Raw genomic sequence first — 12795 nt, forward strand, 5'->3', positions numbered from 1 at the left:
CCAGAGCTGTTATCAGATAATGAAATGCTCATTTCTCTACTATAAGCCACCTCCAACGTTATTTTAGAGAATTAGGACCTTGACAGCTGATTAAACAGGAGTATTTATGTCTGTAATAAAATGGGCTATCTAGTCTATAATGACTAAAGAGTTGACTCACTCCCCACATCAGGGCTTTTTAGGTTTTAAGCTGGGGGGCTCCGGGAATGCAAACGTGGTATGTAAGGGATGTGTGGTTGGGAAAGTGAAGGTGCAATTCAGGGAGGGAGTTGACTTGTGTGTCCTGCTCCATCCTTTATTTTATATCTCAGAAGGCTGCAGTGTGGACCAATCTTGGAAGGCCGAGGTGGAAGGTGACAATCAAATCAGCCAATCAGAGGGAAGCAACTCGGGTGACATTTTCCTAAGGCTCCTGGACTTAACTGACCACAGCCTTCCTATCGAGTCCACCAATGAGCTGCAAGTGATGCTAGGGTTCCATGGGTTCACTTGAGAGATTGGATGATAGGATTTGTAGTTCAAAGTTACCCACCCATTTACTGACCTCCTTCAGTACATAGGCAACATCACTGGAAGGGAACTAGCTCAGAATTTCACTATTTGACATTTCATGTATGGCAAATATTGGAGTTAAATTCTTAGCTAGATGGGACCCTGAGCACCTGAATCAAATCAAATGAGAGAATCGAAAACAGCAGGTCTGGGACAAGGTGGCATGTCCGGTGAACAAGTCAGGGTTCCATAGCCGCAGGCAGAACAGTTGAAACTGGAGCAGCAGTACGACCAGGTGGACTGGGGACAGTCATCAGGCCAGGTAGTCCTGAGACATGGTCCTAGGGCTCAGGTCCTCCGGGAGGGGAGGGAGAGAGTATTAGAGGGAGCATACTTAAATCCACACAGGACACCAGATAAGACAGGAGAATTACACCAGATATAACAAACTGACCCTAGTGGTGTAGGGGGCGGGGGGGAAGGCTGAGTATAGCCCACAAAGATCTCCTCCACTGCTCGAGGCAGAAGGGGCGCAAAACCAAACAGGAAGATCATGTTAGTTACTCAACCCACTCAAGTGACGCATCCCTCCTAGGAAAGGCATGAAGAGCACTAGTAAGCCAGTGTCTCGGCCCCCGTAATAGTTTCAGAGGCAGAGAATCCCAGTGGAGAGAGGGGAGCCGGCCAGGCAGAGAGCAAGGGCGGTTTGACGCTGCAGTGCCTTGCCGTTATATATGCCATTTAGCAGACGCTTTTATCCAAAGCGACTTACAGTCATGTGTGCATACATTCTACGTATGGGTGGTCCCGGGATCGAACCCACTACCCTGGCGTTACAAGCGCCATGCTCTACCAACGCACCCCTGGGCCAGACTACACTCAATCGTAGGACCTACTGAAGAGATGAGTCTAAAGTAAAGACTTAAAGGTCGAGGCCGAGTCTGCGTCTCTCACATCGATAGGCAGACCATTGCATAAAAATTGAGCTCTATTGGAGAACTCCCTGCCTCCAGCTGTTTGCTTAGAGACCTAGGGATGCAGGAGACCTGCGTCTTGTGACCGTAGCGTACGTGTGGGTGTGTACGGCAGGACCAAATTGGAGAGATAGTAGGTTAGCAGTAAAATCTTGATATCAGCCCTAGCCTTACATGATGCCAGTATAGAGGCTAGCACTGGACTAATTTGATACAATTTTGGTGTTCTAGTCAAATTGAGAAGCAAGTGTTTGCTTTTAACTGAAGTTTATTTAGTGCTTTATCCGGGTAGCAGCTGGAGAGTAGAACATTTCAGTAGTCTAATCTAGAAGTAAAAAAGCTCGGATTAGCCTTTCTACATAATTTTTGGACGAAAGATTACTGATTTTTGCAATGTTACAAAAGATGGAAAAAAGTTGTCCTTGAAATATTCTTGATGTGTTTGTCAAAAGAGATGTGGGACCAGAGTAATGCCGAGGTCCTTCACAGTTTTATTTTTAGACGACTGTACAACTATCAAGATGAATTGTCAGATCCAACAGAAGATGTCTTTGTTTCTTGGGACCTAGAACTAGCATCTCTGTTTTGTCCGAGTTCAAAAGTAAAACATTTGCCGCCATCCACTTCCTTATGTCTGAAACACAGGCTTCCAGGGTAGGACATTTTGGGGCTTCACTATGTTTCATCGAAATGTACAGCTGTGTGTCGTCCGCATAGCAGTGAAGAGGTAGAATATATAGTGAAACAGTAGTGGTCCTAAAACGGAACCTTGAGGCACACCAAAACTTACAAATTATTCGTCAGAGGACAAACCTTCCACAGAGATGAACTGATATCTTTCCGACAGATAAGATCTAAACCAGGCAAGAACTTGTCCGTGTAGACCAATTAGGGTTTCCTATCTCTCCAAAAAATGGTGGTGATCGGTGGTGTCAAAATCAGCACTAAGGTCTGGGAGCACGAGGACAGATGCAGAGCCTTGGTCTGATGCCATTAAAAATGTAATTTACCACCTTCATGAGTGCAGTCTCAGTGCTATGATGAGGTCTTAAACTAAACTGAAGCGTTTCATGTACATTATTTGTCTTCAGGAAGGCAGAGAGATGCTGGGCAAATTATTGTTATTATTTTTTAGAGGAATAGGATATTCGATATCGGCCGGGTCAATGTTTTGCTTTTTCCAAGAGAGGCTTTATTACTGCCACTTTTAGAGAGTTTGGTACATATCCGGAGGATAGAGAGCCATCCATTATGCTCAACATAGGAGGGGCAAGCACAGGAAGTAGCTCTTTGAACTACTGAGTTGAAATAGGGGTCAGTACGCAGCTTGAAGGTTTAGAGGACATGACTATTTTCATGTGTCAAGAGTTACAGGATTAGAAAACTTTAGTCGTAGAAGTTCAGGAATTCATCACTGATGAAGTGAAATACATCTTCTCTTGGGGTATGCTGCTTCAAAGAGGAGTTACCTTTGTGACTGTATCAAAATACATTTAGGATTGTTCTTATTCTCCTCAATTAGGTAAAAAAAATAGGGTGATCGAGCAGCAGTGAGGGCTCTTTGATATTGCACAGTACTGTCTTTTCCAAGACTTCCAGTTTGTGGAGAGCCACTTCCGTTCCGATTTTCTGGGAGCTTGCTTCAGGCCTCTGATATTTTCTGTATACCAGGGAGCTAAGCTTTAGAATTTCTAGGGTATTACGCTAGGTTAAATTTAGAATTTTCGATTTCTGATTGGGTTGGAGGGAGTCTGGAAAGGGCATTTAGGAATTGTTGGGTTGTCTGAGAATTTATAGCATGGCTTTTGATGATCCTCGGTTGGGGTCTGAGCAGATTATTTGTTGCAATTGTAAACGTAAAAAGATGGTGGTTCGATAGTCCAGGATTATGAGGAACAACAATTAGATCCACAATATTTATTCCACGGACAAAAACTAGATCCAGGGTATGACTGTGGCAATGAGTAGTCCCGGAGACATGTTGGACAAAACCCACTAGTGTAACCAGGAGGAGAGGCCTCATTTAACACAGTAAATCCATTAGGCTTGAACCATGTTTCAGTCAGGCCAGTCACATCAACATTATGATCAGTGTTTAGTTCATTGACTATGACTGCCTTGCAAGTGAGGGATCTAACATTTAGTAGCCCTATTTTGATGTGAGATATCACAATCTCTTTCAATAATGACCAGAATGGAGGAAGTCTTTACTCCAGTGAGATTGCTAAGGCGAACACCGCCATGTTTAGTTTTGCCCAACATAGATTGAGGCACAGACATGATGTCAATGGGGATAGCTGAGCTGACTACACTGACAGTGCTAGTGGCAGACTCCACTAAGCTGGCTGGCTGGCTAACAGCCTGCTGCCAGCCTGCTGTCCAGCCTGCCCTCTATCTCATTGTGGAGCTGATGAGTTAGGGCCCTGTCCTCCAGTTAGGATGGAGTCCATCAATCCTCAGCTGGCCAGGCTTGGTCCTGTTTGTGGGTGAGTCCCAGAAAGAGGGCCAATTATCTACAAAGTATATCTTTTGGGATGTAGTAAAAAGTTTTCTACCAGCGATCTATCTAAGAGATGGTTGCCGTTTACGATCCCCTAAACAAATGTGCTATTGTGCGTGTTTATCCGCTTTATTTGTAATTCATATTATACATAATGTTTCTGCCATCATCTCTTATGACCAGAAAGAGCTTCTAGATATCAGGACAGCGATTACTCACCCCGTACTGGAAGAATATATATTTTTCTTTAATGAGTCAGATGCAAAGGATTTACTCCAGACACCGACAAGGCCCTCACCCCCAGTCATTCGCAGGAGAAAGAGATGGAGTATCAGGTGTGTAGGTCTGGGTGCCCTGTAAGGTGGGTAATCTGCCTTTACCATCGGTCCTATTAGCCAAAGTACAATCATTGGATAATAAAATAGACGAGCAACGAGCACATACAGTATATCCTACAAATGGGACATTAAAAACGGTAAGCTGGCAAACCAATGCTAGCACTAAGACCGCACTCAATGAGCTGTATACGGGCAAAAAAACTCTATACCACCTTCACACACAGAGACAAGTACAAAGCTCTCCCTCGCCCTCCATTTGGCAAATCTGACCATAATTCTATCCTCCTGATTCCTGCTTACAAGTGAAAACTAAAGTAGGAAGCACCAGTGACTCGGTCAATAAAAAATAGGTAAGATGAAGCAGATGCTAAGCTACAGGACTGTTTTGCTAACACAGACTGGAATATATTCTGGGATTCTTCCCATGGCATTGAGGAGTACACCACATCAGTCACTGACCTCATCAATATGTGCATCAACGACATCGTTCCCACAGTGACTGTACGTACATACCCCAACCAGAAGCAATGGATTACAGGCAACATCCGCACTGAGCTAAAGGGTAGAGCTGCCGCTTTCAAGGAGCGGGACTCTAACCCGGAAGCTTACAAGAAATCTCGCTATGCCCTCCGACGAACCATAGAACAGGCAAAAAGTCAATACAGAACTAGGATCGAATCGTACTACACCGGCTCTGACGCTCGTCAGATGTGGCAGGGCTTGCAAACTATTACATACAACAAAGGGAAGCACAGCCGAGAGCTGCCCAGTGACACGAGCCATCCAGACGAGCTAAATTACTTCTATGCTCGCTTCGAGGCAAGTAACACTGAGACATGCATGAGAGCATCAGCTGTTCCAGACAAGTGTGTGATCACGCTCTCCGTAGCAGATGTGAGTAAGAGCTTTAAACAGGTCAACATTCATAAGGCCGCAGGTCTAGAAGGATTACCAGGACGTGTACTCCGAGCATGCGCTGACCGACTGGCAAGTGTCTTCACTTAACCAATTGATTTATCAGTGTTATTCTCTAAGTTTGTTGGACTTCAGAAGGAAAATAAATGTAGCTAATGGGTGAACGTTTGTTCACTCAACAAACTTTGCTCACAGTGAGATGAATGTATAAAAACTTGTTGAGTCTAATTACAATTTCATGTTTGTTTTTGGAAGTCAACACTGTATGGAGGCAGGGCTTTCTCCTATAGAGCTCCATTTTTATGGAACGGTCTGCCTACCCATGTCAGAGACGCAAACTCGGTCTCAACCTTTAAGTCTTTACTGAAGACTCATCTCTTCAGTGGGTCATATGATTGAGTGTAGTCTGGCCCAGGAGTGGGAAGGTGAACGGAAAGGCTCTGGAGCAACGAACCGCCCTTGCTGTCTCTGCCTGGCCGGTTCCCCTCTTTCCACTGGGATTCTCTGCCACTAACCCTATTACAGGGGCTGAGTCACTGGCTTACTGGGGCTCTCTCATGCCGTCCCTGGAGGGGGTGCGTCACCTGAGTGGGTTGATTCACTGTTGTGGTCATTCTGTCTGGGTTGGCGCCCCCTCCCCCCCCTTGGGTTGTGCCGTGGCGGAGATCTTTGTGGGCTATACTCAGCCTTGTCTCAGGATGGTAAGTTGGTGGTTGAAGATATCCCTCTAGTGGTGTGGGGGCTGTGCTTTGGCAAAGTGGGTGGGGTTATATCCTTCCTGTTTGGCCATGTCCGGGGGTGTCCTCGGATGGGGCCACAGTGTCTCCTGACCCCTCCTGTCTCAGCCTCCAGTATTTATGCTGCAGTAGTTTGTGTCGGGGCTAGGGTCAGTTTGTTATATCTGGAGTACTTCTCCTGTCCTATTCGGTGTCCTGTGTGAATCTAAGTGTGCGTTCTCTAATTCTCTCCTTCTTTCTTTCTCTCTCTCGGAGGACCTGAGCCCTAGGACCATGCCCCAGGACTACCTGACATGATGACTCCTTGCTGTCCCCAGTCATGCTGGTCATTTATGAACATTTGAACATCTTGGCCATGTTCTGTTATAATCTCCACCCGGCACAGCCAGAAGAGGACTGGCCAACCCACATATGCTCTCTCTAATTCTCTCTTTCTTTCTCTCTCTCGGAGGACCTGAGCCCTAGGACCGTGCCCCAGGACTACCTGACATGATGACTCCTTGCTGTCCCCAGTCCACCTGACTGTGCTGCTGCTCCAGTTTCAACTGTTCTGCCTTATTATTATTCAACCATGCTGGTCATTTATGAACATTTGAACATCTTGGCCATGTTCTGTTATAATCTCCACCCGGCACAGCCAGAAGAGGACTGGCCACCCCACATAGCCTGGTTCCTCTCTAGGTTTCTTCCTAGGTTTTGGCCTTTCTAGGGAGTTTTTCCTAGCCACTGTGTTTCTACACCTGCATTGCTTGCTGTTTGGGGTTTTAGGCTGGGTTTCTGTACAGCACTTTGAGATATCAGCTGATGTACGAAGGGCTATATAAATAAATTTGATTTGATTTGTATGTTGGTTCAGCTATATTCCCAGATGTGGAGCAAACTCACAACCCTATTGCAGCTGGTTGCCTTACAATTGTACGTTGAATTGTTTTCTTTTTAGACCTGTGTTTTTGCATGTACATTGATTGGTTGATTATCTTAAGCTACACCAACATAAGTAACATACATTTTTCTAAAGAAATCCAATCTGTTATTAGTTGGACTTTTTGCATCTGTTACTGAGATGGCTGTTCCAGTTATTATTGAGACTACCTAAATCAAATAGAAGTATTTCCTGGCAGTCATTGTCAGTGCAGGTTGGGGGTGATTAACGTTCTCTGGCTGGATTCCAATTTTTCAAGTTGAATTGGATGTTCACTCAACGTCAAATGAAAAGTTGAGTGAACATTCAAATTCAACTTGAGAATGTATGTTGGTTCAGCTATATGCCAAACATTTTTGCAAACTCACAATCCTATTGCAGTCTGCTGCCTTACAATTGTACATTGATTCAACTTTTTTATAGTGCAGGGAGACAAAATACACCTCTCAACTCAAAGTGCAATGTAGCCTAGTTTAATTTCAACACAGGTGTATAGCGAGATAAAGTCAAGTTGAATTTGAAATGTGTTGATTGATCCATACACTTGTATTGCAATGATGAGACTGCTTATCATTTTTCTAAGGAGTCGAGGAGGCCTTGTTTATCAAATAAGATCAATGATCACTCACACTGCCAAAGTAGAAGAAGAGAGGATGAGAAGTGGAGTACAATAAAGTTGACCATTGAGATGTAGATTAGTTGCCCTTGGCTGGGAAGCTGATCCTAGATCTGTGCCGACAGGCAAGTAGCAGGGAAGATATGAGGGGAGGGGTTCTCAATTGTAGACACCTTTAGTTAGTTAATGAGTGCAGGGCTGGATAGATGGGGGTATAAAGACAAGCAGGGAGCTGTGGCTGACTCTACTGTCACTGTCTTATAGTCACCATGTCTTTCTCAGGGAAATACCAGATGGAGTCACATGAGAACTTTGAGTCTTTCATGGAGGCTGTTGGTAAGTCTTGCAGTTGGGTTTGTACATTTGATTAGACTTGGGGTGTTAATTTCAGAAGTCGTAGTCCTTTCAGTAATGAAGATCAATGGTGACTGCGAATGCAATGGGTACTTGAAATGGTGTTAGATTTAACAAATTATAGGTTTTTTTGAATAACTTTCACTGAATGTTTAATTTAAGACTTAACACCGCTAGTTTGGTTTGGGCTAACTATTTTGAACTTCCAGCACTAATGGGATTGTTAAATGATTTGCCTAGGCATTAATGATTTATTGTGTCATTGAGATTCAAACCTATGCTCTTCTGTCCTCTATCCATGGAATTAATCCACTGTGCCACCAGGATGGAGTTGTCATGCATTAGTTTTGTAACTCATTGAAAGTGGATAAATTTAGTCTATTCAGACCATTTCAACAGGAACAAGCACTCATTAAGATCACTGTGTTTAACACACTTAAGAAAAGAAGGCGTTTGTTGAAGCTGAGAACGGAATGTGTTTTGATCAATGTTTTTGTATGGCAAGTTCTTAGTGTTCTGAGAACATGACTTTAACTGTAACTATGAGAACCTACAGAACATTATGCTGAAGCACTGACATTCCCACAGGAGAATATTTAAAGTCGGCTGAAAATTCCCAATGTAAAATGACTAATGTTCCTAGAACTTTACCTTAAATTAAATGTCCTTTCAGGAAATATTCTGATCAAATAATGAAATGCCAAGAAAATAACATTTTGTCAAATTCCTTAATGAGAATGTTCCAAAGCCAAGCAACTGTCCTGCACCATAATGTGGTATGCAAAATAACCAAGCCCTAAAACGTATGGTCCTCAGAATGTTATGTGCTAGCTGGGAATGCATTCAGATCACTGTGTTGCCATATTATAGTGCATCAGCGCTTTACTTCAGCAGTAATAATTCAGTGTTCATGTCCCACTTCATTAACTTTTTGTAGTACTAAAAAGCACCGCATATGACTCTCTCGCTGCCGCAAACATGTAGGTATCCCTGATGAGCTTATCCAGGAGGGCAAAGACCTCAAGAGCATCTCTGAGATTGAGGAGACTGGAGACCACTTCAAGGTGACTGTCACCACGGGGACAAAGATCCTCACCAACTCCTTCACCATTGGCCAGGAGACGGAGCTCGAGTCGCCGACCGGGGGAAGGTCAATGTGGGTGGCGCATGTCACAACCCAACCATGAGTTTCATACATCTCCCTACATATACAGCCAGTATCTAACTAAACTATAAGTTCAGCTGATATGGGGTCACTATGGTTAGTTCAGGTCCCAGTGATGTTGTGGGAGGACTGACTTTCGTTGGCAGAATCTCCTCTGCTCTCCTGGGACTGGGCGCACAGTTATGTCTCAAAACCAACTCGCACACCTGATGCACACTGTCACACTTTTTTTTCTTCTCCATATATGGCCATCCAACTTGGGCCTGTTAAATTGGTCCTAGTTGGTGACCACTGCTTTCAGAGCTAACCGTTGACCTCTCCTGTTTCAGTCTGTGGTGATGAGGGAAGGTAACAAGCTGACGGCCATCCTGAATGGGATCGAATATGTCACAGAACTTACAGACGCAAACACCCTCGTCAACGTGAGTCTGGGGCATATGGCTGGGGGTTTCACGAAGCGACACAATTTCAGGGTTATTTTATACCATTAACAAAATGGTTAGTCTATGACAGTGCCGTGAACGCAATTCAACAGTTTGCTGCCGCCAATGTTCTAATTACATGCTGACCCCACCGCTCGCGTCGCAAAATAAATGTACGTGTTATTCAATCATTGCACCCACACTGCTCGCGCGCCTCAGCAAGCATCTGCGTGGCCAGGTGCTAAAATAGAAATTGGTTCTATTTGATGTGCTGCAAGTCTGGCCTCTCCAATCTCCTCATTGGTTCTTAGGAGCATATACCCATGTGGGTGATTGCAAGATTAACTTTAAGGTCCACACTCTGGTCAGTTGTAACGTTGGTTGTCAACCGCCATATAAAGGAGGCGAGATGATGAGAAACATTCGGTTTTCTGTGGCTTAATTGTCAGAGTAGAGGACCTTGTGCATTTCAGGTAAAATAACAACCCAATGTTTATATACTAGGACAAATTAGCTAGCTAAATTGCCATGTTTCGGAGTTTGTTTTGATATTTCAACCTGCATGTCCTGATCGCTTTTAGTGTGGGTGAATGAGCGCGTCCGGTTTGCTAAGCATAGTGTACTGGCATGGATTTATTGAGTGTAATGATTACAGATGCTTTCTCTTTTCAGACCATGACTCTGTCTGGCATGTCATACAAGAGGACCAGCAAACGAATGTGAAGATCTACTGCACTCTTTGGATTAATAAAATGTGAAAGGCATTGAATGGTCTGGTCTCAGCATTTCATATCAATGGGTAGAACTTCAGGGGAAAATTGAAGTTTGTAATAATAAGGCAAGGTTTGAGTTGGCTGAATGTGGGATTCAATAGAATAGCGTAGTTCCGTGAACATTACACTCGGGCCAAAATGGATTTTCTACATTTTAATGTGACTGCTTTATAGCAAATGTCAACCCATCAGTGTAGAAATGAATGCTTTGGTAGTTCCATCTAGTCTGTTGCAATATGGGTCAGAATCCTACCACATTGGGTGCATCAAAAGCAGATTCCTCAATTTCCAGTTATTTTGGAAAATCAAGTTTCAGGCAATGTTTTTGGACATTGCTTTCACTAGTTCCACCCCAGTGTAGCTGACAAGGGGCTAAAGGTGCACCATTTGAGGGTGACTGGTTTCCCAGCTACAGTGTGGTTGGACCCTGGGACTAAACACCTCCCTCTGCAACTGGATCCTGCACTTCCTGATGGGCCGCCCCCAGGTGGTAAGGGTAGGCAACAACACGTCTGCCACACCGATCCTCAACACTTGGGCCCCTCCTGTACTCCCCTGGTCACCCACGACTGCGTGGTTAAACATGACTCCAACACCAAGTTTGAGGTGCACCACAACACCAGTGGTAGGCCTGGTCACTGACAATGATGAGACCTGGCAGTGTGGTGCCAGGACAACCTCTCCCTCAATGTGAGCACAACAAAGGAGCTGATCGTTGACTACAGGAAAAGGCGTGCTAAACAAGCCCCCATTAACATCGACAGAGCGAGTTTCAAGTTCTTTGTCACATTACCAACGAACTATCATGGTCCTAACACACCAAGACAGTTGTGAAGGGGGCACAACACCTTTTCCCCCACCCCCTCTGTGTTGTACACTGCTACTCGCTGTTTATCTATGCATAGTCCCTTCACATATGTGCAAATTACCTCCACTAACCTCTACCCCCGCATATAGCCTCGTTATTGCTACTTAAATTCTTTTTACTTGATTTAGTAAATATTTTATCTTCTTGAACTGCTTTGTTAAGGGCTTGTAAGGTGTACACTTGTCTTTGGCGCATGTGACAAAGTTTGATTTGAAGTGTAGTGTCTTAACACTTAGTACTTATTTATGTAATAAGAAATCAAATCAAATCAAATTTATTTATATAGCCCTTCGTACATCAGCTGATATCTCAAAGTGCTGTACAGAAACCCAGCCTAAAACCCCAAACAGCAAACAATGCAGGTGTAAAAGCACGGTGGCTAGGAAAAACTCCCTAGAAAGGCCAAAACCTAGGAAGAAACCTAGAGAGGAACCGGGCTATGTGGGGTGGCCAGTCCTCTTCTGGCTGTGCCGGGTAGAGATTATAACAGAACATGACCAAGATGTTCAAATGTTCGTAAATGACCAGCATGGTCAAATAATAAGGCAGAACAGTTGAAACTGGAGCAGCAGCACAGTCAGGTGGACTGGGGACAGCAAGGAGCCATCATGTCAGGTAGTCCTGGGGCACGGTCCTAGGGAGGTCCTCCGAGAGGAGAGAAAGAGTTCATATGGGGTGGCCAGTCCTCTTCTGGCTGTGCCGGGTGGAGATTATAACAGAACGTGGCCAATGTTCAAATGTTCATAAATGACCAGCATGGTTGAATAATAGTAAGGCAGAACAGTTGAAACTGGAGCAGGAGCATGGCCAGGTGGACTGGGGACAGCAAGGAGTCCTCATGTCAGGTAGGCCATGGGATATGGTCCTTGGGCCCAGGCCAGTTGAAACTGGAGCAGCAGCATGGCCAGGTGGACTGGGGACAGCAAGGAGTCATGTCAGGTAGTCCTGGGGCATGGTCCTAGGGCTCAGGTCCTCCGAGAGAGAGAGAGGAGAGAATTAGAGAACGCACACTTAGATTCACACAGGACACCGAATAGGACAGGAGAAGTACTCCAGATAAACAAACTGACCCTAGCCCCCCGACACATAAACTACTGCAGCATAAATACTGGAGGCTGAGACAGGAGGGGTCAGGAGACACTGTGGCCCCATCCGAGGACACCCCCGGACAGGGCCAAACAGGAAGGATATAACCCCACCCACTTTGCCAAAGCACAGCCCCCACACCACTAGAGGGAAATCTTCAACCACCAACTTACCATCCTGAGACAAGGCCGAGTATAGCCCACAAAGATCTCCGACACGGAAAGAAAGACTCTGAATACAAGCAATTGAATTGTAGCTTCACATTTACTCAAAAAGGTTAGTACCAGAATAACAGAACAATACTGCGCATGACCAAGGGCGCTTCATCCTTAAAGGGGACAATCCGTAATTAACAGAACATAACATTCCTTCTCTTATACAATCAGTTACTTTTACCAAACCACAACTGAAACATTTCCCAGAACTTGTAGTTATTTTGCATCTTTTAATTTGAACTTGAACAGTTTTTTGTTTATAAGTCTAGTCTGTCTGGTGGACGGTGCCTTCGTTCTGGGTAGCGCCTCAGATTGTCTGGAGGCTCCTGAACATCCTCAGTGTGTGCTTGTTCCATTATAGCGTCTGCTATAGCAGCACCTTCATCAACACGTTCCCTTCTTTCAGCCTGGGGTCTCT

At 44.7% G+C, this 12795-nt stretch overlaps 1 protein-coding gene across 1 annotated transcript; it reads left to right on the forward strand.

Moving 5' to 3' along the window:
• The first annotated feature begins 7676 nt into the window (after positions 1–7676).
• On the forward strand, positions 7677–10199 carry LOC124017733 (fatty acid binding protein 1-B.1-like). Its single transcript, XM_046332965.1, has 4 exons — positions 7677–7830; positions 8833–9017; positions 9343–9435; positions 10108–10199. The coding sequence occupies exons 1-4, from the start codon at positions 7764–7766 to the stop codon at positions 10156–10158; spliced, it is 396 nt and encodes a 131-aa protein (XP_046188921.1). The 5' UTR covers positions 7677–7763; the 3' UTR covers positions 10159–10199.
• Positions 10200–12795: the final 2596 nt, after the last annotated feature.

This window comes from Oncorhynchus gorbuscha, unplaced genomic scaffold (genome assembly GCF_021184085.1).
Source record: "Oncorhynchus gorbuscha isolate QuinsamMale2020 ecotype Even-year unplaced genomic scaffold, OgorEven_v1.0 Un_scaffold_3144, whole genome shotgun sequence".
Taxonomy (NCBI): domain Eukaryota; kingdom Metazoa; phylum Chordata; class Actinopteri; order Salmoniformes; family Salmonidae; genus Oncorhynchus; species Oncorhynchus gorbuscha.